This window comes from Anopheles coluzzii, chromosome 2, assembly GCF_943734685.1.
Source record: "Anopheles coluzzii chromosome 2, AcolN3, whole genome shotgun sequence".
NCBI classification, from domain to species: domain Eukaryota; kingdom Metazoa; phylum Arthropoda; class Insecta; order Diptera; family Culicidae; genus Anopheles; species Anopheles coluzzii.
Window position 1 is genome coordinate 24,446,374 of NC_064670.1, and position 25,210 is coordinate 24,471,583.

Genomic DNA, 25,210 nt, shown 5'->3' on the forward strand with positions numbered 1-25,210 from the left:
AGCGTATGCTATTCTTCTTACAAAAGCAGTCATTTTTCATTACATTGCTGTTCCCTTTTCGGTTCACATGACTAACGGAAATTTTTCTGTTTCTTTTCAGATTTTGCACGAACTGCTTCATCATTTATGGTTTGAAAGTAAGGTAAGTTTTGTTTTTACGACTCTATTTTCTACTTTTACCCCGCTGTTTTTTTGCCACCTGCCATCTGCAAAAACTATTGTGCCGTACGGCCAGAAGCCCATTAAAACACCGGACAAACAAGTCATGTCCTGCACTTTACTCGCCCGGCCATCGTAATGACATATTCAAAGATGAATACAGCGCACCGCACACCCGTGTAATGAGACATTTCGTCCGGCGTTGATAAGAAAAAGCCATTAAGGTGGTTTAAAAAGAAATTCGGTTTCATTAAAAGTGACACCAGCAGAAATGAATGCGAAACAGGATGGGGCCACGTCAGCAGCAGCAGCAACATTACTGGACGGGTATCAGGTGTACTGTAAAGGAGCGCAAAATAAAACAGCGCTTCCAGTTGCCGCCCGCCTTCCACCGGGCCATGCGAAAGCCCAAAAAACTATGGCTATGGCGCTGTGGGTAGAAATATGAAAACCACCTTTCAGTCCCGGAGGTTTTATTCTGCACTGTGCGGTACGCGAAAGACGATCGTAAAATGAAACGCGACCCAAAAGACTGATGGGTCCAGCGTCGAGCGCTGGCCCGGCGAGGAACTAGCTAAATTTGTTGAAACACTTACCGTTGCCTGTTCCGTCAGTGACCGGGAAGCTGTCACTCGGTTGCGAGAAGGACTTGTTTAAGATGTGCCCTTCTCTGGTTTTATTGCACCATGCCGACTCCCACGGGGATGGGTGAGTGGTTGTAATTTGACCCAACCGGTCCCAGCCGCTTCCATCATTCGAAGGACGGGTTGTTTCTCACTGGGCAAAGCGGTGTGAGTGAGCATAAAACACGGGGCCACTTCACTTATAATTTAATGGCCGAAATTATAAACCAAGATTTGTTGTCTCCAATTAGTTGCAATGTCTGTGCAGTTTGTGATACACTCGGTACATGCTTCATACTTGCCTACATTAGAGAAGGTCTCCCCTCCTAAACGATGATAACAAACATTTGTGAACTCATTCGAAGAAAATACATTCAAACAAACATAACTCAATTAAACCGGCGAGCCGGCATTTAAATTCCACCGAAGCGCAGTCTCTCCCACTTGAAAAAACACTTTAAGAGCCAGCTCCTAACACCGGTCCCCTCGCCCTAGAGACCGGGGCTGCACGACGTCGACCTTACCGACCGCCAATACATCATCTCGGCGCACCGTCCTGGTTGCGCGATACTCGGTCACGGTCGATTGAACTTTGGCCAACTTTTGCACTAAGCCACGGGTGATTGACTTGGCTGGGAAATGTTTTCATCGTTATTTACATTGCGGTGGTACGGTTTGGCGCTCACCTCCCCCGGCAGTTCCCCAGCCATTTCATCAATTCGCTAAACGATCGTACAAATCGTGACGAGGTTTCGTGTGGTGCGGCGGCAGCGAATGGGGAGGGGTGCAAAACTTTTGCACCCTTCAAGGGCGATGGTTGGAGCGTTCACCCTCACGCAGCACACCGCCTGTGCTTGTCTGTTCCATTTCAGGTGTGCCTTTCATTTTCAAAATCTTCAAACTACTTTTCGCTTTTCATTGTGCTTGTGCCAGGCCGTGGGGCTCTTGGCTGGCTGTGCTCAAACCCCCCCCCCCCCCCCCCACCTGCCCCGGTTTGGCTGACAGGTACAACACGACCAACACAAACACACACACACACGCACACAGGTGAGTCGCGCTGTTCGAGGTGGAAACCTTCCGTGCGAAAGACTAATCCTCAACTCGGTCGACGGTGGGGCACGGCGGCTGCCGTGTGCACACGGGAAGGCTGCAAGCAACATGCACGATTGCCAGCCAGCGTGTTTGTGTGTGTGTATGTGCAAATAGTCACGAACCTTTTTTTCTGAAGACCGGCGAGAGGCCGGCGGGACAGGGGCGGCCGTTGAACTGTGGGAGTCATTTGCCGCTTCTCACGTGCCGACAGCGTTTAATTAAACCCCGTGGGTAAATATTTTCCCTAACTGCCAACCGTTCATGGGTTTATCCTTGCTGCCTCTATCTCTCATCTCGCCGCGTTTCGTTCCAAAGAACCATTGTTGTCGTGTGTGTGTGTCTGTTTTTTTATTAGCAGACATCCTCAAACACGCGCGCGCCCATGCAAACGGGGACTGAACACACCCACACCCACCCAAGCCAAGCGCATCCCTCAAGAACCGGTGTGTCAGATTTATGCTGATAGCGGAGTGGGCTCGTTTTTCTTGTAAGCGAAAGATAATCAACAAAAACCGAGCCCGAAACGTTCGAAACGTAAGTGAATCTACCCTTACTGGGCAGGGCTGACAGGGCGTGCTAGCGGGGTACCGGGGCGGATGTTTAACGAACCAAATGCTTCCGGTTTTTGTTGTTTCGCCTTTCGCCAATTGCCCTCACGCTGCCCTTCCCCCGCCTGTCGCTGCAGGGAGCTTCCGACTGTTAACATCTTGTTAAAATGCTCCGTATCGCTCGTCGCTGCCGGCACTGGCTCGTCCATTATGCCGCTCCGGGGTAAGTGGCTTGCCCGAGGATATTGCATGCTTTTAGCCAGCCACCGTAGCCTAAGGAAGCAGCAAGGCGATGTGGTGCTGCTTCGGGCCTTGTGTTGCTGCTATGCATCCTGGGAGGAGGGGGAGTCTCATGTGCCACTTAATTTACACACCTGATGGTGTAGTTTCTTTCGACGAATTATTAGGCTTTCACCGAGCTTCGAAGGCTTGATGGTCCGAAATGCGATGGCAAACTGCTAGCGCAAGAGCGAGCAGTGGCACTGGGAAGCTCCTTAGACCTTAAGTGGTGAGCGCTGCAAGGACACAGGTATGGACGAACAACGACTTTATGGACGTAATTACAGGAATAGTTTAACAAACACTTGACAATACAAGCAACAATCTATCAATGGGAAATATTAAGTGATTGTATGAAAGTGAACGTTAAATATTGCTTATTTATGACCACTACACATATCAAACGACGTCAAAATGTACAGCATGAGATACTAAAGGAACAACTAACTAACATTGGCACCTTAAACATCCCTTAAACTGCACGAGTTTAAGGGACTTTTAGAACGAACCCTTTAAAATTTAAACTTTGAAGTGTATTCTTCGATGCTTTCTTCTCTATCCTTTGGGAAACAACGTTTCCAACTGGTCGTATACTTTATTTTATACAAAAAAACCATCAAATTTTCACCAAATAACGCCGTAAAAAATGTCTCAAGTGACATTTGCTCAAATTTGTTTTCCCATATCTGCTCGATTAGTACTCGATACGCTTGAAATTGTGAATTTGCGTGTGATCAAATGTGTTGAAAGCGCCAAGATTTGGTGAGTTTGTAAGTTAGACATTCCTCTATGGATGGACGATGTCGTCGAGCTCATTTTTCATTCATATGCGCAACCATGGTTTTTAAATGAAAAACTAAATCGAATTTTGTGTGACGTTATTCTATAGAAAATTGGTGTTATTGAAGTATAAAATGGGAACATGACCAACTATAACGATAGGAAACATCATTTCCGAGCGATTCTAGAAGAAAGTAACGAAAAAGCCGCATCACAGTTCATTTTAAAGAAGGCTCCAGTTTAAGTTTCAAATTCCCGATTATTTGTGCTCGAAAAAGTCAATTTAGGTGCCTTCTTGTTTCACCCAATATTCAAGCAAATTAATCTTAAACGAATTGGACGCCAACTTCATCCAATAAAAGAAGGTCATTCGCACGCACAAACGAAATTTTGACACTTTCTACACGGTTTATCACACGCAAATCCATATTTTTTGGTATCTCGAGCATCATTCGAGCAGATCATGGTTAAAAATTTAGAACAAATGTCTCTTGGGTTATGTTGTTCCCAATTATTTACTTCATTTTCTAATTCCCCGTTTTGCAATTCACAATTCATTAACATGCAGCCGGATAGTCAGTCCTTCCAACGGGGGGACTGTCCATTGAAGGCTTGAACCCATGACGGGCATTTTATTAAATCGTTCGAGTTGACGACTGTACTACGGGACCACTCTAATTTTCCTTGAACATTAAATATGACTAAAAAGTGTAAAATATGGATTAAAAACTTATAGTTTCACGGACACTTTCATTCGATCACAATGATAAAGTTGTGTAAGTAGTTAAGCAAAACTGATGTGTATGATACTCAACGAAACGATTGTTTTTGATGACGTTTTCCAAATAACGAAAATGTATAGAAATAAATACTCGATTCAATAATTTAAATACAGTAAAATGCTTCAACGTAAAATCTAATTCATGTTTCACAGTACCACACGCTTGAGTGGTTGTATTCGCTGTGACTCACAGTACTGACACACTGTTTTTACCCTTTTGTGATTTAATGATCAATCAGAGTGCCAGCGCTGATGGAGGAGCATCGTTAAAGCGTCATATATGCTTTTGTGCGAGAGTTTCATCAAAATTGCTACCTGTTAAAAAATCAACCCATCCGAGCGCGTTTCCTTCAGCCACACATATTCAGTATAAACGTTTTTCGGTCTCATTTCTAAGAAATCGCACTAAGTGCATTACGATCTCTGCGAGCGCACGAAATTGTTTCATTACACCTAAACACGATTTATGATAATTAAACTCATCCGCAGCATATTAATTAGCAGTTTGCTGTCATCATCACCATCGAGACTTAATGTTTCAGCTGAAAAAAAGGGCAACCCACCCTTGCTTTCTAGGAACAGAAATAACAAAACACCATTGCTCCCGACCGCACAACTTTCCCATTGCGTCGTGGGCGTTCCAGAGCGGCAGAGATTTCGCTATTTTTCGACGTCACACACACACACACACACACACACACACACGCACACACACACACACCTTCAGTTTTTAATTGACAGTGTCACCCGGTTCCGACCTCAGCAGACATTACCGTCTGACAGGCGAAACGATTCATGGCGCTTCGTGACACGCATTCGGTGAAAATTCGTGACTGGCGGTGAACCCTACCCTTCTACACCGGCGGCACTCTACTTGCGCTGTCTGGCGGATCACGCGCGTGGCTGTTGGCTGTTGATTTCGGGACCGGAAAGACAAGCACACCGCTGCCTCCCAGCGTGTAATCAACGCCTCCCAGTTGGGGTCGACACAGGAACAGGCGCTTCAACCGTGCGAAACTCGATTTGCAATCAAATAATTTATATGCAAATGATACGAGTACATCACCGCCAACGCAAATGGGACGGAGGAGCGTTCAGCATACGCGCGGAAGCTTCCCGTGGCAAACATTTCGTACTTTGACAACAGTTTCTCGCCCCTCCCGTCTGCCCCGCGCCGCCACAGAGCTTTCTCTCGCACCATTGTTTCGCTTGTTTCACACTTGTCAGCAGTTGGGCGATTTTGTGGTGCTTCCAGGCGGAAGTCGAGCGAATCGGGCGGGCCCGTTCGGTCAGTGTGTGTTTTAACCTTTCAATTTGTGTGCGCCACACGCGCGCACAAGGTGACAATTTTTGCCGCCCCACGTGCCACTTTATGCTCACGTGGCAAATGGCAAATCAACACGGGGGGGCGTTGGTGCGCTGGCGAAAAATCATCAATCGGTCACGAACGGTTAATTTTGTGGATTTGTGCTGCAGTGCTGCTTTGATCCTTTGCCGAACGTAATTGATTTATAGCATTATTGCTTGCCTTTTTGGAAATAAAAAAAAAACAATCATACCGTAACGTGATAATGGAATTGGCATTCCTCTTGGAATACCACTGCACAAAAGCAAAACTGTGCCGGTGTTTGTCGTACAAAAATCCGAACAGTGATCGGGTTACGCTCTGATTAATTCTGATTTACACTACCGAAACGGGCGAAACAACCATCCTTGCTCACTAAATCTTCCGGCGAACGAGCTCAAAAGTTACATTCAATTCCGCTTTATAACACTGCGCCCATCGTTTGGTGACTGCGGGCTTTGTTTTTTGTTGCCTCCGGTCAGCGCCCCGCTTGGATGTTGCAAAACGTTACCTTATGCTTATAGCCGTGCTCTCGCGCTCCTGCAACGGCGTCGGCCTCCCCGTCCAAGCCCAGCACGGACGGAACCGTAAATCTCCGACACTGACACGTACGATCAGGTGTACGAATCTGCACCATTTCCATTACTCACTCACTAACGAGGTTTACTCGACACGACACGACAACAACGACTCCATTCCATTCATTCGTCTATCTGTCAAAGGCGCACCAGCGCACATTCATTTGCGATGGCCATTTGGCTGCCACTATGCTGCGGCGCTGGCGCTACCCCCACCGTTCTGTCGGTTCTTTGTGCGAGATTTGTAGTTCGCAAAACGAAAACAATCGCTTCAAAGCGCTGGCAGGAGCACGGGCACGGCGGGCACACAACAAAGGCAAAAACACATGCTGACGAGGAAAGAGCACAGAACAGAAAGAAAAAAATAACTCTGCTCAGCAGTAATATCCATCCCTCAAAACGAATGTGAAAACGTACGAATGTGCGCATAAAGGCGTCTGGGAGGCAAAACGTGGCAAAGCGCGCGTGTGTGTGCATGTGTGTTGTTCACATGTGCGAACGAGGTAAATAATAATCCCTGCAGTGTGTAACGGTGGCGAAGATGAGCCACTTCTTTTTTTTGCATTTGTGTTGCTGCTCATGTTGTTTGGCCCTTCATATCTTGCCCAGCCAAATGCTTCGTTATTCGTGGAAAAGGGGGAAACCTGTTCATTCTCACCCGGGAGCGAGAGAGAGAGAGAGAGAGAGCGAGGTGCTACTTCTTTGTGCTTGGAACTGCTCGACGCTACAACCTTTACACTGATGTGCAGCGTTATTAAATGATTCATTGTACGGGAACATACCGGGGGCTTGTTAGCCTTACCCGAACATGGTTGCATATTGACATGGAGTGTGAAAGAAAGAAGCTTACTGTTGCAGAAAATGGGCCCTGTTACTAGGAACAAAGCAGGCAAATCATTTACATGCTACCTATTACCACCTTAGGCTAAAAGGCACAGAAACCCTGAAAAGCAACATTTTAATACCTTTTTTCTAGAAAAGGGCCAGAAGACGCAAACAAAGCCGACACAAAACCACACACCTCATAGAGCTTCACTACGAGAGCAAGCTCAATGCGTAGCGAGTACCACTTCCACTTTATGGGAAGATTATGCATAAAGCAAAGCATAATTTATACGCTTCAGCTTTCCATACTTTCAAGCATAAATTCATACTAAAGAAGCTGGAACACACGCTTTACAGCTGCAGAAGCAAAACCTTCTAACCGATCGATTTTCTGCCACCAACCACGCATCTGTATTCAAAAATCATTAACTTTCCCTTTAACGAACATTACCTGTGCCATAACGTACTGGGCGCCTCCATTAAAACCAGGAGTAAGTGTGTGTGTGTGTGTGTGCGTGTGCTTTTGCCGCTCCCGATCACGTCCGAATATTTACGCGCACTGAAATTGTAATAATCGTGCAATAAATCACACCGTTAATGAACTGCCACACTCCTGGTACTCCCAACTCGCCGGGCCATTGAACCCCGCTGCCCGGGTGCGCTTTAATTTCTTATAATTTAAAGTCATAAATTACAACCTAATTTTTGCGAACCATTTACTTTACCATACACCATACACCATGCCGGTTTTGGCCGCCTGCTTTGGCCGCCTGCTGTATCGGTCGGCTAGATGAAACGCAAACGATTGGAGCAATGGGTTTAATACATTTTTCCACGCGCTTCCAAGCCGAACAGAAGCTCCCAGTCTGTGCCCCCGGAGCAGGGACGACGAAGACGAAGACGAACGACGGTGAACGAACGGAACAACCTGGTGCCGCTCGGCCAAACGGAACAGCCAATCATTTGACCCAACCTCAGTGCCGGGACAATGCCAGTCGCTCATGTTTTGCAAGGATTAATTTATTCCAGCTGCGTACCCATCGGAACGTGCGGTCATGTACACACGCAACAGCGCACAATATTTACGGCTCGCTCGTCAATGTGAGCCGACGGGTGAACATGGAGCAGGAGAAGAGGAAGAGCTGGCACTGGCAAACGCAATACAAAAAACACCCACCAACGGTAAGAAGTTTTGCTTTGCAACGGCCATAGCAAAGGGGAAGGAAATCTAGAGTGCCGATCTTTTGTTGCGCTGTTCTAAAACGTCGGCAGCCCCTTCGGGACATGGTGAAATGGTACCGCGAAATGGGGGAATAAATTCGAAGCACTTGTGTAGCCGTAATGGCGAATCGGTGGACGTGATTCGGTTTGACATTTGAACCATCCGAGCCGATTTTCGGTTGCGTTTTTGGTTCATTGCGTTTTTATTTTTGCGCAACTAGTCATTGGCATTGGGTCGTGGGCCGGCTTTGGGTGGGGATTCGTCAATGGAAAGTATTTACTTTCCTATACCAGTAGGCACACCGGGGAGGGAAGCTGATCCAATCTGGATCGGTTTCAGTTGATCGAATGCGGCGATAGCCTTTTCTGTAATTCTTTTTTTTTTTTTTTTTTGGGTGCAGAAACTGATAACATGATTTATATCTAATCAAGGATCGTGTAACAGCGAATATCGTGGAGAAAAAAGCTTTGCGCCCTTTGCTTCGCAAACGTCAATGGAATGTCAATCATTTAGTTTTTTACTTTTTGTTGCGTTGAAAAGGAAAAGGAACTGAATTATACAATTGGAGTGTTTTTGTACCGATGCTAGAAGAAGGTTTCGAGCATATTCCACGATGCGTACATAGCCCAAACAATCTTCGTGATTATTTATTTCGTGATTTAAAGCATTTTATAAGATTATTGTTTAGTTAATTAAAACAAATAAAAGTAATGCAGTTAAAGTATAGGGGATATAAGACTTCATAAATTGACTCATGCTTCAAGTTGATCTAGTCTAAAGGTAGATAACCCAGTTGAAGTAATAAGTTTTTTTTACAGAGTTTTCCTGGAAATTTCATAATTGTGGGACTCTTCCTTGAATCTTTCTTATACGAAGTGAACTTCATATGCTGTAAATTGGACTCATGGCACCCTATTTAGACAGGCTTCTTTGAAATTCTTATTGGATTTTCCCAGCAATTTGTCCAGTGCTATAGAGTCCAATTCCCATTACATTATGTTTTATTTCACTTAAGAAAGACTCAATAAAGTGTCCCACAGCTATGAGAACTCCTGGTAAACCCTATAAGTTGCACAAAAGATTGGGTAACATGTTCCAGGCTATCAGAACTTGGCTTTGACTTCATAGATATATGATCTGAAGGATTTCAATGTATTCTAATAAGTCTTCATGCACTCTCAAACCATTTCGAGCAAGTCAATTTAGATGAGTATGCAATAATTCACACAACTACAGTCGACTTTTTAAGCAACAATCTGCGTCGCAAAACGAATCTTCCACAATCGTAGCAAAATCTTGTACCAATCGCATTAAAACCACACTTTGGCAGCAACAGTCGAAGGCTCCACCTCAAAAACTCTGATCCAATTCAACCGTAGCCGAGTGCCCCGAGCACTTTAGCAAAGAAACATAATTTAAACTTTCCCATTCGCTTTCAACCGTGTTCCGTTTCCCTTTCGGAAGCGTCCCATTATCGCTTCGACAAAGACCGCCCGCCATCCAATCGTGATCGGGAACCGTCGCTTCGCCATTTACTCATTTATCGGACAGAAATGAAACAACAATTGAAATTGTTCTGTCATTCTGCGAAAACCACGTTACACGTTCCGTCCTTTTCGCCCCCATGCAAACATTTTCACAGTGTATCGACCGACAAAAGCAACGGTAAGAAAGTTGCAAGCAGTCTTCAGCAAGAAAAAAGCAGCAGCAAAACCCTTACCGTTGCTCGAAGAAGAAACCCATTTCTTTACCTTTACCGTCTTTCGACGCGTTGCCGGTCAAGGGAAAAACGAACCATCTCAACACCGTTGCCACCAGTTGCCCAGCTTGGTGAGCACTTTCCCATAGCAATTCAACCCAAATGGAGACAAATTTTGCGCAACTTCAAACCGGAAATGGCCGTAACCAGGGCACAGCCCAGAGAAGCCGGTGCTAGCGCTAGCGCTGATTCGGTTCCCGCCCCAACGACCCTTTGTCGTTGTGCATCCACCTGTGCGACACACAATTGCACTTCAAAATGAAGCCCCCGGTTGCTGCTGGGTGAGCAGAGTAGTACGACCGACGCCAGACATCGTCCCGAATGGCGAAGAGTGGATTTTCTTGGTCGGCATGCGAAACACTGCGTCGCTTCAGGATCGCCGTTCATTTCAATTTCTGCGATGGTTCTGACGTTTGCTCTACTTTCCCATCGTCGCTTCAGCTGGCGGTGTCGGCTGCATTGATTAAATCTCACGATCCAATTACCTTACGCGGCCAATGCACTGTGTGGACTGTTGGACGGTGTCTTCCAACCCCGGGACTACTTCCGCGGCCAGCGTTGCACACTGGCAGTTGCATCCGGTGCTGAGTTGTGTGCAGTAGAATGCAGCCTTCAAGAGTTTGCAGCTCTAATTAAATCACGGGCAACTGCTGCGCTTGTTGAGGGTTTGCTGAGCTGACCTGGGATGCTGTAGCTATTTCCATCTAATGTTTATGTCTTTTAAGATTTCTGTCCAACGTATTGTAACGATGATTTGCAAGTGATTTCAAATTAAGCTCGTTACTATTAGTTCATAGAATTACTAGATAATGTATTCCAAGCATGACTGTGCCAGGTTAGACCAATAAAAAAAGATTACGCTTTGTCTTTAAAAACGGCTTGAGCTTGAGCTTGAGTTTGTTTTACAAGAAAAAAAACTGCTCAAAACTGTCAACAATGCATATCACTGCAAAATAATGTAACATACCACGCAAACAATCCCTTCTCTTCATACATCTCCCTCCTAAAAGTCAATCGCTGTCAAAGTCGCTAAAAATAATCTCAACAATTTTGTTTTTTTTTTTTCGCTTCCAACACATTCTTTAAACTTCGCGCCATGGCCGCTTTTACCGTCAAAGATTCTCCTGCCTCTTGCTCGCTCCCCACGCTCCTCCCCAGCACAACCGTGCAACCCCACGTTTGTCCCGCGTCATTGTTTCGCTCGCTTTTCACGCCACTTAGCAGCGCGAAACAATGCCCAACAGCAATTAATGCCCTGCGCATTAAACGGCAACGATGCATGATTAATGTTTTAATTACAAGCAACGCCATCGACAGGACAACTTCCTGCAAACCCGTTACAGCGCACCGCCGCCCCATCATCACCTTCCCTTCTCGTCGCCTCTAATTGTGAGCAGAGAAGAAATGAAGATTAAGATGAAAATCTGCCGCAATGTCGTTCCGCCTGACGGCGTACTTTCGCGCAGCTAACGAACGCGCGCGCGCGTCGGACGGAAAGGATGCGGAGGCGAGCTTTTCTTTTATTGCAGCTCCCACCTCCGCGTGTTTTCATCGATGCCGCACACCACAGTACAACCCCCGGGCTCGCTTCACCCGTCCTCTTTCCCTGCGAATGGGTGGTGGGGCTTCCGCACCTCGCACCCACTCACCCTGTCAACTCTCTTTTCATTTGTGCTAAAAATCATCCAAATCATGACTGTCACACCGTTCGTCGCCATTATCCTTGGCGCGTGGCAAAGCCTTCCGAGGCCGCCAGTCGTAATCGTTTACGATTAGGATGTTAATCTGATATTTAAATACAGTTTTATATTCCCTTCGCGTGGGGGGTTTCCTTTTCACAGGACTGAGCCCTGTGTGCGAGTGAGACAGAGAGACAACCGAAAAGTCAACACGGAAAGACGGCCACCACGGCACGGTTCATTAAGCCCATTGGTCGATCAATAAAATTGCTTTTTCATTTTGGGATGAGCAGGCAGTTTCGTTACTTCATCAAAACCGGGAGATTCGGTAAGCGTAAAATGGTTGTTTGAAACTCATCATTCAAGATTTAAATGGATGGCGCGAGGTTGAAACAAGCACATTATATAATAAGACTTGAAATCGCTCCCGCTTTGCATAATTATCTTCTGCACCAACCAATCTCAAACCAGCCAGACAGCTCGTATTACAAAAAAAGCAACCAAATCCCACCTCAAGAAATTGTAATCCTCCGTGAAGCTCCATTGCTCAAAACAGCCACCGCAGTGGAGATAAATGAGTCCCCGGCATAAAGGGCGATAAATTTGACTGGCGCACTCTTGCGCTCACTCACACCTCGCTGTGCGCACCACTAATTGTTCGGATGATTAATGAAATTTTGTCACGATTGCCATTGTTTTTGCAAACCCGCCCCGTTTTGCACAACACTGCCGAAAACAATCCTACCCGTACACGGTTACGCATACTTTCGGGCTAAACAATCAACCTAACTGTTCCTGCGCGAATTACATACAACACCTTCGGGGCCCTTTTTGTTGTGCGTGGTGCGTGGTCGAGGGAAAGGGGTAAAGATGAAAGTTTTCTTTGTTTGTGATTAGATTTCCTCGACGTGCGCTACCGGTGCTGATCCTACACAGCACTGTTCGTCTCAGCATGGCGTTGGCTCGTCATGTTTCATGCCAAGAAAGCGCGGCAAAGATCCCGTCCATTTCCACCGCCCCAGGGCACGACGGTGGTACTAAACTTGTGAAACTTTCGCAAGCATTATTCAACAACACAACCTCCTCCAGGCTGGGAACCATTGCGCATCCGCACCAGTACCAGGTCAGTGATGCAAAGGGCACCTAGGCTGGCGTGTGTCTCGGAAACGGGTAGGCAGCAGTGAAGTAGTTTGATTTCGTCTGCCCACCCAAAAACAAATCCGTGCACCTTCGGCTGGAGCAAGTACGCCAAGTGGAGGGAAGCATTCAAGCACTCCTACACTTCAACCGTACCTCGCACGTACCACGGTGAGAAAAGCTAACAACTGCCAAACAGTAAACATTAGCTTACACCTACCGTAGCGCGTGCACACCTCCACCGGCGAGGCTGCTGCGGTCTCTTAACGTTTTATGCCGCCGCGCATCATTTAGCGTGCAAGCAAGCGTAACAACCAAAGCATTTCGTTAGCGCGCAAAGCTTATGTGCCCCAACCTTCCCAACCCGTGATGCGTATTGCTGGGTGGCACCTTTGCACCAAACATGCTTTCCTTTTTTTTTTTTTTGCTCCCGACGAGGTGTCGTGCCCTTGTGGAAACTCTTCCCACCGTGAGATCACTTCAAACGGGTTTTGGTTCACTGGCCGGGATCACAGTTGATGATTATGCTACAGCACAACGATCCTCCCGCGAGTAGTTGGTATGTGTGTGGGTGACACCCGTTTGTACCGTTTTGCCACCCACAGCCACCCACCAGCGGTTCAGGACGAGCGTTGCGTTGTAAAATATTCCACACCGGGTGTCACTCGATTCGATTGCTTGCGGGTCGGTGTTGGTGCGCCCCTCCCATCAATCATGTGGGAAGTTAAAATGCGTACAATAAAAGTGTTATTTTCCTTTCTTTACTACGCGACAGCGTTTCGGTGCGCCGAGAAGGATCATAAAACCACACGGCATCGTTCAGGAACTGCTCCACAAAGAGAACGAGTTTGCGAGTTGTGAAATGTAAAAAAATTCGACATTTTCATAGAAAGCTAATCGATTGTGTCAATCAAAATGCTCGGATATGATATAAAAACATGTATGTAGTCATTTTTTTTTTATTTGTTTAAATTTCTAGTAGAGAAGATTATTAGCCTTATATGTATGCAAACTGCAAGCAAATACTACAAAATATGTTGTACAAAGCGTGTCTACGTATGACCCTAATATTCAACAGTACGGATACAATCAAAGTGAAAGAAAAATATGATTTTCTGTTGTTTGCAATGCAGCATGATAAAACAGGTTGTGCTTCACACTTTTTTGGGATAATGCAATCAAAATAAGTGATATATACAAATATTTTCCTTCCACAACGCCACAAATGAGAAAAAAAAACCATTAAAAAAAATGAACCACTGTATATTTGTTAAAGGGCTAAAAAAACAACAAAAACGAAACAATCACTCAATGCTTTTATGAACAACCGATATGCGGTAAATATTGCCGCTCGCACATGCTGTATTCAGCCGAACAGCGTACTGCACGTTCCATGTTTGTTTCCGCGAAACATATTTCATCCCATCTTCTTCTACCTTTTTAATCACCAGATCCAACACACACGCTTTCATTGTTATTAATTCCCCTTAAAAGCCACACTTTTTCGGTGAAACGATATCCCCTCCCAAAAAAGGGGCTTTATTTCCATTCCAACGAATTTACTCACCCACCATGCGATTGATTTGAAGCCGTCCAGTTTCCATACTCCCTTAAGACAAAATCAATACGGCATCGGAAAACTTCACTAACGAACTGCAACCGGCAACGGGAGAGGGAAGAAAACAACGACTCATTTCTCTTCATTTCATTGCGAGGAAAATCCTTTCAAAATGGGAAAAGGTGCAACCATAACCATCATTTCACCGAGCCGAAGATGCACTGGTTTGGCGTGAAGCAGAAAGGTGGAGCGCCACGGGCAAAAGGAAGCAGCAAAACAAACAAACGAACAGAACGAAACAAAAACAAAACAAAAAACAGCGCACACACTACAAAAACAAACAAATAAATTTCCGCTCGCCCGACAACGATAACAAATGGTAATTTATCACGAATTGTTTTCCAATGGGTCCCTATTTATACAGAGGGATTTCATTTTTATGGTTATGGTTTTTGCAGCACGGCTGCAACTTGTGTGGTCTCCGCGCGCACTATATCTGTGCCTCTCACTCTCTCTCTCTCTCTGCCTTTCTCTGGCTTCCTCTCTCGGTCGCCGGAAGGCACAGAAATGAACGGCAAAAAGAAACGTCGCACAACAACCAAACCAACGCAACGAGGACACTTTGTGTTGCGCTTCCCGATTCCGCTTGCAATCATCCGTCGTGTGATTGTTGTTAGTCCGGGTGCGGGGGAGTTTTTTTCCACCCTGAAACCCTCGGAAACTATGTGTTGGACCCATAGTTTTGATTCAAGCGAACAGGAGGAACGTGCAAGAAACGATCACACAACAGCAACAAAAAAGGCGCTGCCATCCCAGATAAGGTAGATGACACGTGAAAAGAGAAACATTATTTGACCGGACCGGTCGGACTGGTCTGCCGGTCGGGCCGGGTCGCAAAATGCGCCGGAATGTATGCAATTCCGCCTGCCCAGAAACCAGGCAGTCAATTCGTTCGCCTGCAGCCCGGCGCACACGACATTCCATCGCCTTTGTCGGTGTCGGAGCGGTCGGGCAAGGGAGCAGGTCTTCCCTTTCGGAAGACATATTTCGCTGTTCATCCTTGCCTTCATCCATCCCAGGCGGAATCCCAATCCCGTATGCGGATGCAACACCGCCGCACACGTGAAGCGGGGAAGGAGGGAAGGCTATAAAAAAGCATACGTTTTTTTTTTTTTTTGTTCGAGCCCGAAAGCAACGAACAACGAGCAAAACCGGGAGCGTGTTTAATGTTTTCACAGTTGTGACCAAACACTGTGCCAAAATGCTGTGCCGTTTTCTCCATTTCATGCATGGCCGCACTGAAACATGCCAAATAAAATGCCACACACACACAGACACACATTCACATATACATAGTCACACGCATAGACACGATGTTCAATCGATTGTGATTGTGGTGGGACGGCGAGAGAGAGAGAGAGAGAGAGAGAGAGAGAGAGAGGGAGAGGGAGAAAGTGAAATAAACGAACGTCACGGGAATGAAGACAAATACACGTGGCGAATAAAATATGCTTTACGCCGGTTTTATGGCCAATTTGGTGTCGTCCGTTTTTGCACCCGGTTTTGGCGGTAGATCGGTCGGTAGGGTCGGTGTGTTGGCTGGTAAAAGACCGGGCCCCCGAAACGATGCACGTCAGCGAGCATGCATACGATGCTCTTCAAACTTCTAAATGTAATTACCCTTGTGGCAGTTGAAGCCCTCTTGAGACTCACGGGGAGAGTGCTACACTCTTTCACTCACTTTTCAACGCGCAACTTCAGCTCGCTGGCAAACGTAGTTACGTGATGTGTGTCTGTAGACCAGGTTCAATTGTACGCCGCCTGGCACCGTCGAGGGAGTTGATGAATATGGCTTGGTTGCAGTGCTCGGAGCAGGTCATGAGTTATCCCGATTAAATTACGTGCAAAACTTACGCAACTCAAGCTCGAAGCGTACGCGTGAAGGCGAGTACTACATCGCGGCACTGTGTGTAACCCGGGCAACCGTAAGAGACGCTGGGCAATTATCATCTGTCCCTCGTTGCTCGCCGCGCACGATGGTGGATGGATTGCTGGAAAAGCAAGCAAATGGGTGGCTGAGAAGCTTGCAGCAAAAATTAACTCTGCTATTAAAAACTAATTGTCAAATCTCCACTATCGCGGTGGGGTGAACTGCGGTACCAAGCGGTGTAATCATTGCCAAGTTTCATCGCAAAGTATTAATAGCTGAGACCGTGCTAGCTGTCTGACATGGGTACAACACTGCACCGGCTCACCGGGGCAACGTAATCGGTCACGTTAGATGGTCGATTTTTTTTTACTGCTCTTTTGTCACCTTTTTCCTGACCGGCGGCGCGGTGTGTATCTTTGTGTCTGGGTGGCTATTTTTTTTTGTGTGCTATCAAAAGATCCTGTGTCACGTCAGTGCCAGCGATCACGAACGACAAAAGGGGATATAAATGTTGGCGCTGGCATGGCAAAAAAGCAGCTAAAACGCAAGTGAATCCCCATCTAACGACGAGCTATTACTGGCGAAAGTTTACAAAACGTTTCACCGCACCGTGTGTCCCCGGTGCGGATATAAAACTAATTATCAACTGCTAGCGCTATTGCACTAACTTTTATGTTAACTCCAACACGGATAACAACATACACATAGTGTTATTTTTTTTTTCGCACCCGCCCCGACACTTTTAGCTCGCTCACTTGCTGTATGAATGGTGACCCGAGCTAAGTCGCTTAACCACGTGATATTTACCCCCTTTTTTGCGTACCTACGTCGTGCATCTCTGGCGGTAAAGTTTTTGCTTCATTTGCGACCATTACAAGATTGTCGGGCTGGGGGCTGCTTGTCTTAAACAAACCGGCTATCCGTTGCAAAATCCAGACTGGATGAGCTGAGTGTGGGTGTGGTTCAAAAGGGGAGTGAAGGGGGTTGAAAATGTTTCTAATGAAAATGACACCACTATCTCCCGGGCGGTTTGGTGTCCCGCTTTACCATTGTCGGCCACCCGTTTTCCGGCCAACTCGGACAAAAGTTCACCACGTTGACAATTTAGTGCCACCGTTGCCTGCAGTTGATGCATTTTATTTTTTATCTCCTGTGGTCTCTTTCTCTATCTCTCTCCGTCACTCTTGTTCTTTTTTTCCTCTCTTGGTGATCGTTGTGAGTATTTTTTTTCCCCCCAGTTGCACATTCGGCCGGTACTCGAAGGGAAAGTTTGATATTTTTTTTTGCTTTGCGTTCTCCCCCCTTTCTTGTTATCTTAACAAGAAAGAAGCAATGGGAATGAGCATCATAGGTGGGTGTGTATATATGTGTGTGGGGATTAAGTGTGACTCGCAGATCACAGCGAGCCGTGGAAACCTTGACGTAAAAGGTTATCAGCACGAAAAGTGAGATATAAGTTGAAACAGGGGGAAGAAAAAAGAACTCCACAGAAGCAGCTCAGTTCACGCAGTTGGAGACCGGACGGGGCAAACGGGGTTTAACACAAACCTTTGGAGCTACTCAAAGAGTCTCAGCGTAAGTTTCACGTACCTCGTGGCGGGAACTTTGTTGCTCGACGCTCCGCAAAAATGCTGTCGACGATAATGCGCTGACGATAAAGCCATATGCGTGGCGGGCCTTGCTTGTGTGTCTCTTTGCTCAAAGGAGCGAGACATGAGTGGATGTGGAGAGGAGAGAGCAGAAGATTCACAAAAGTTCTGCAAAGCCCTTTGTGCGAGGCGGAGAACAAATTTTGGCACGATAAAGTACTCGAGCAGAGAAATAAAATTAACATTGTTACGATAGTTTAAGACGTCACAGCAATTGTCGGACAAGATCGGTAAGCTGCGATATGGAAATGACATGTTTCGAGTTGCTCTGTACGGGGTTGTTTGCGTGAAGAATGGGTGAGTGGGTGTTTGCAAGGAACGAGCGAAACGAGATAGGTGGTATTGTTCTGCACGTCAGCTTGCTCGGTACGTGACAGGGAAGCTTGAAACAGCACAGCAAGCTTATGTTGAGCAGCCGCTACCCTTTGTCTCTCACACCGGAACGATTTTTCGCCACCCAACACAACAGTTTTGCTGCATTAGTGATCCTTTTATCAGTCATATTCAATTAAGGGTTGAGTTTTTGGGAGCGGAGAAGCGAGAGCAGTGATTTGATAAATGGAAATACACACATTTTCACTCTCAACGACACGTTTCGACCATGATTGATTCTTTAAATGACGAATCGAATTCTAAATGCAGCTAAATTGAAATGCAAAAGCAACGATGGCTTCTCGGAAGCATTCTTCGTCCCGCAATCAGTTTAATCCCGTATCCCCTAAAGGGACTGCTTGGAGCACCAATTCGAGCTGGACCAGCCCGATAGTATCTCGAACCAATCCATCTCATCGCTCAATATGAAGAGGAAAAAACACCTTGCAAAAGAAGCAAAAATGGATCACTTCCGATAATTTATCAAAAATGTTCGATATAGTTTTGAAAGGCTTTTTGATTGATGTGGCCTAGACGAGGGGAGTTTGCTTTCTCACCCGAAATGGATCGTTTTTTTTTCTTCTCCCATTCTATCAAACACACTCCCGCACACATAAAAATAGCGAGCTTCTATCCGATTGATGTCGGATCAGACGGTGATTTTAGCTTTCATTATCGATTTTATCTGCCGGTGGTTTGTTGGGAACCGACGGACGGGGGTTTTGATCTCCCTTTCCGAGGGTGATTCAATCTTTCATCGGTTGCGGTTTTGGTTTTAAGGGACGGATGTACTTAAACTTTCACTGTCCAATCACGGCAATTGTGGTTTGGCAGCCGTGGTCGAACAAACTTTTCCCTTCAAAGGCCCAGGTGGACACTATGCACCGGGCGTCTCCATTAATCGGGGTTTGCGGTTGCGTTCGCTTTAAGCTTAGATGATCAGCTCGCTGTGACGATTATGATGCGGATATTGGTCGTAATTCGGGATAACAAGTGTTTCGTGTTACCACCGAATTAAAGGCCAATCTATTTAATTGGTGACATTTATGGAGAATTTTCCTTTGCTTTTTGAATTTTGTTTGCATCGAGCCGTACGTTTATGCTGCAAGTTAACCGACGTACGTTGGTTGTGTATTTCGAAAAATACTATATTTCTACATCCAAGCTCTACTCATCTAACTCCTCAAAAGCATGTGTAATCTCACATATACAACCTTTCTAGCTCCGGTAGAACAACAGATTCGTGCATACCAAAGAAAATAAATGAAACGTTCAGTTGAAAAGGTAAAAATCCACCACCTACCGTAAATAAAAAAAAAATGTCACCCTTTACGCGAAACGGAAACGCTTACCGCTTATCTCTCCATCTGTGGGTGATTGCCACATCGAGCTAGCGGCTATTTGTTCTTCATGTGCGCGTTGTTTTTCAACAGTTTCCCTTTCCGTGCACCATTCGAGCAAGCCGACCTTCCCCATTTTCTATACTCACACACACACACACACACTTAGCCTCAATGAATTGTTGTCGCATGAAGGGAAAAAAATTACCGTGCCATAAAGATCAAAAACGTTGCATAAATCAGTAGCTTCACGTACAATAGATGAATTCCTATCATACATAACCGGCATACCGGGCCCACCGAGCAAACACGAGCTTCCGTAACCGTTATGTATGTTCGGCGGTAGGATGGTCGCGTAAGAACGCTTCACTATTGTAAAGCGGCTCGAGTTGCCCCGGCCAGAAAATGCCTTTGCCATCCGTTTTTTTTTTTACTCACCCCTTTGCCATTCAAGCGGGAATGGACGCCCTGGAATCGACAGTCGGCCCGGGCTCCGTAGCCGGCGTTTCGATTCTTCAAACCGACCGCACAAGTGTAGACCACATCAAGCCGCGCACTTCCCGCACTACTCGAGCTACTCGAGAAGCGCTTTTGTGCACAATTGCTCGAGCAACACGTGAAGCTTTACCGTTTGCGTGTGCATGTGTGCCGGTGGAAGGTGGAAGCGCTTTACTGACGCTTGCATGAGTAGCAGCCAACCATATGCCCGCCGGCGGTACTACACTGGCTTCTTTACCCACTGCTGTTGCAGCCATCTTGTCTGGCCATCCGTATGCTCACTGTAAACGGACCAAAACGAAGGAATAAATACCCCGAGAGACAAACGTGCTAGCGAATAAACAAGCGAGAAGGACTACGCCTAGCCATTCGGATATCTCCGCTCCGTGGCACCAACCGTGGAGTGGTCGAACGATTTTTCCAGCCCATTCATCATACAAGCCTGATTCTTCCTTTTCTTATCACTGTACCCATCCATTTTATACAAGACGCAATTTCACCCCCACTGTAGCGAGCGATATTGTAGCGTGTGCGGTACTGTTGCAAGTGGTGGCAAGTTTTGGTTTTGGACGATATTGTTTGCAGTTTACTTTTTGGATTAGCTTGTTGACTTTCGATTATTGGATTCGTTCTCTACTTTGTGTACGAAACTGTTACTTTTTGTTTAGTAAAATTGAACGTTAAAAGAAAATGATTTTGAATTTGCTAAAAGCATTACCACATAACACATTAAGTATGACAAACTGTCACAACGCAAATAGAATGAAAAAATAAGTACCATTCCACCCGTTTTGCTCTACTCGATAAGTGGTTCATCTAAGCCATCTAAAAGGCTCATAAAAATACTATACAAGCGCAATTTCGGGCTGCCCCTAATGAAGCTGGTCGAGCGTTCGAGCTTACTGCTAACGTTAGCTCGTGCCAACGCAAGGCCCCAAGCTTCGGCAAACGCGCTTGCCGCTTTAACGATCCGTATCAAAGCGTTGCACCGCAAAACTGATGACGTTGTGATAGTTCATAAAGAACGCTTTAATGGTGTCACAAAAGCAGATTTTTTGGTAGCTCTCTCGAACTCTCGAACCTCCTCCGTCCAGCGCAACTATCCCTTTTCCAGTCTGCACCGTCATTGCACAACCGAGGAGGAGCGGGATGGGAAAATGTCTGCCAAGAAATGATTGCACTATTTCATGCCAGGCCCCTTTTGTGCCAAGCGTAACGAAACGGAATGCATTTAGAAGAGGTTCCTCCCAAACTCAGAACCTTAACGCCACCGTAGTATCGAGCGAACGAAAATGCCGCTCATCTTAGCCGCTACAGCCGCTCCAGAACGTACGTAACGTAGCAGTAACGGTTCGGCAGCCAAAGGACGACCCCGTTCAAATGCACTTTGCACAACGGTCTGCTGTGTGTGTGTGTGCATCGAACAGAATGGAAATGTTACAAATGGAATTTTGATAGAGATGGGTGATAAAAATATCAATTTTACCATATGACACATAAATATGCACATCGTGGAGGTTGCGAGAGGGGAGAGGAGACGGTTGAGCGGTACGATTGAGATTCTTTTCTTTCCTTTTTTTTTTGCACTGCTCTTTCTCCGCACATTCAGTCGGCTCAACTTTATGTGCGAGTCTGTGATAAAGTTGGCCGCAACCGTACCGTGGCAAGCCGGCAAGGATAGTTTTGGGGGCAAAATCTGGTGCCCCTTGCAACCGTAGGGTTATGGTGTGCACTTCCCGCCAGTTTTTTTCCCCCGCACGGACACTTCATTCGATTGCAACGATCATCGTCACAACATGAAGTTCGATGAAACCGAACATCCTTCCGAGTGCGGTGCACAAGACACGGTTCAGCTGTGGGCAAAGCCGGGATAGGGAAGTGTAAAAAAAGGACGGTAAAATCCACACACACAAAAAACTCCCCATCCGCGCGGGCCCGGGTCGTACAACTTTGTGCCGGTAGTGCGTGATAGGAATTGCATGTCGAACTTCTTTTTTTTCCTCCATTTTACGGCTGCCCGAAAACCCCGTGCAGCCGGAGATGCTGTCTGTAGTGGTAGCAGTAGCACTGCCGGTAGTTCCGTTTTATGGCCACCACCACCACCACCGAAGGTTAGGGTCGGGCTGGAAATTGGTAAAGACACTAAAGCTGATAGCTATTCCCATTTTGATTATGCCACCGTTGCTACCCGAGCCATACCAAAGCGCTGCAACATTCTGCCACATTTTGTTCGACCTTAGAAACAGAAGGAGGAATGGTAGTTTTTTTCCTCTCCCTCGCGCTCTCTGGAGCGTCATATTATGATAAAGTTTCCTGTGCGAGTTCACGCTTCGGTCGACTGTGTGTGTGTGTGTGTTTGCAAAGTTTTCAGCTCCGAGAGTTGAATGGCAACCTTTGCATAATGCTGGCTTTATTGATTCAGGTGACGCGCGTCTATTCGCCGCACCGGTGCAGCCGTAAACGCCAGAATGTATGCAATCCTTTCTACTTGCCTTCTCAGCTTCCTTGCAAGTACGACCACGTATTCGAATCTGGCCGTATTTTGTAACAAGAATCAATACCGACTGCACTGCAAAGTAAATCCGTAATATTCTTCAATCAACCCCGTTCCGAGAACAAACAGGACCTCACAGTTGATCGTAAATCTATTTCAGCGCTTTCCCACGAGTGCAATCAAATCAGCACATTCTCATGTTTGAAGGCTCAAACGCACATGCTCCCCGAAGGCTTCGTATATCATTCACAAATAATCATTCCTCGGGCAAGAAAGACGATTCATTGCGATTCATGTCCACCTCTGCTGGACCGAGGGTTTCCTTTCCAGTAGCGCACGGCACCGACCGGCACGCCCTACTACTACGGCAGGCTAATGATGGCATATGGCTACTGCTGCCGTGCTGCCGTGCCAATTTAGTTTTCTGGGTCATGCTCCAGTGCCCACCATTTTGCCAGCTTCCGTTATCCCATAGCGACGCCTTAGCAGACGGATGTGGATTATTTGCTTGTTGGCAGACAGCAACACACGCCCACACACACACAGCTCACACGTAGCATTCTTTTCGCATGCCCGATCTTATCGGTTTGCTGCATCGGATGCGTCTATCTTCGTCATTCGATTACTCAAACAACAGCCTCCTGCCCGGTTCGGATACGACGCAACCGGAAGAGGATAATTTCCGATCAATAACGCACAGCTCATCGGCAGCTGGCTGTACGGTTACGGTTGCATCATGCCGATCCCAGTGCCAACCGAGTAACCGATCTGCCCGATCCGTCCCAAGACGTTGTGTGTTTGGATGGCATGATGTGCAGCCCCTTTCGCGATACCGTTTCTCTTGCAGTGGTGCGATGAGATGCAAAAGGAGGGCCAAACCAATCACAACTCCACCCACCGGAAGAACCGCACGGTACACACATTGTGGCATAGTGGGTGCGGTGCGGTTGACCTCATGCAGATACGGTTCAGCCACACAGTCTGTGCTGCTGTGCCTCCGACGCCACAAGCTTGACTTCTCGGTGCACTGGCGCTGGTGAAAATCTAACCCCTGCCATCTTCCAGACCACTGCCACCGGATAAGGCGATGAAATCTAATCAACAAGCTTATTCTTCACCCAAACCTGCGCCTCAAGCAGCTGTCTAGCTTATGCTGCTGACGGTACACAGCGTACAGGAGGGGCGCAGAAACTACGCTCTGAAATCGAACGCTGAAACGAACATTACTTATTTGCACCGGCTAACGACCCTTCATGTAAATGGGTTCAATTGCAGCGATTTCCACCAAGCTTGGCGGGGGACGAAGAGATATCTCATAAAAACGCTGCGCCAGATTGGGTGTGATGATAATCGACCCATCATCCTGGTCACGTCACCATGCGGCAGCCTCGGCACCACGTTCGCCTAGCACACGCGGAACGGTGGTGCGGCCATAATTACGGGCTACCGAAAACTGTTGATTAAACGTTCAAACCAACGCTTCGTTAGGGGTACCGGGCCTCGGTAATGAAGTTCAAACACCGCTACCGTACCGTTCTACTTTTGCGCTAGCGCACCGGCAGTGGAACGGCTGCAGTCTAACGCTGCGTACTCCCGGGGAAGATCTCTTTTTCCACACACACACACACACACACATACACAAAAAGGGACGATAAAATAGGAAGATTCCCGGGACTACTGGCTCAGCAGGAATAGATTTTAATCCGATTCGTTCGTTTCTGGCGAAAGCTGCTGCCACCATGATGCTATCGTTTCTTGACGTTGATTTTTATTTTGCTCTCTTGCTCTCTATTTTGTTCTTAGATCCCCTACAGCACATCGGCTCGATTCTAATCAGCTCGTGCTGGCAGGCATCGTACGTTTGGAGCAGAACGGTTTGAATACTGCGGTGCAAAGCTTGATGCCATCATTATCAACCACGTTGATGGTACCACAGATCGTTCGAATCGATAACGACACGCCCGGTAACGCGCGGTTTTTGTCGGACCCGGCCCAGCTCACCGGTTCGGGCCGCTAGCCGTGGGCAGCGCCCGCGAACGCTCGTCTTATCACACCCGAGCCAGCACCAGCCGCCACCATCCTGATCCTCATACTCTACGCCATCTTTCGATTCATCCAATCGTTTTGGGGTGAGCCGCTACCGTCACCTGGTTCCATTGGCCCAGGGCAGCGTACACCGGTAAGTCCTCGGCCTCGGCCCCCGGACAGCCGATTCCACCCGGTGGAGCCGCCCGGGTGGACGCGTGGTCCTGCCGACGACAGTGCGGACCAAACCCCGCCCAGGGCAACCGGTGAACCGTCCCGGAAGCGGTACAAGCGCGACGATCGCAACGTGGAGGACGTCGGCGACGTTGCGTTTAGTGCGGCGCCATGCGTCGCCGGAAGCCGACCGACGGCTTCATTCTTTGCGGAGTGTTCTGCTGGACAATAATCGCCCATCTCGTCTCGACATGTCTCGCCGCCCAGCTCGAGGAGCGGATGGAGATCGTGCGCAAAGTGCTGAAGGAAGTGCCTTTAATCGATGGGTAAGTGTAAGGGTTGCGGTGGAGTATCATAGGTGGG

General features: G+C 47.0%; 1 protein-coding gene across 3 annotated transcripts in view; it reads left to right on the forward strand.

Annotated features, from left to right (window-relative positions):
- Positions 1 to 25,210, forward strand: part of LOC120950966 (dipeptidase 1) — a 123,394-nt gene that overhangs the window by 86,635 nt on the left and 11,549 nt on the right. For all 3 annotated transcript variants that reach the window (XM_049605356.1, XM_049605357.1, XM_049605358.1), the window contains 2 exons: positions 101 to 142; positions 24,452 to 25,173. In XM_049605356.1, coding sequence (XP_049461313.1) covers positions 25,019 to 25,173 — 155 coding nt within the window. In that variant the 5' untranslated portion in view covers positions 101 to 142; positions 24,452 to 25,018. The remainder of the gene's footprint in view (positions 1 to 100; positions 143 to 24,451; positions 25,174 to 25,210) is intronic.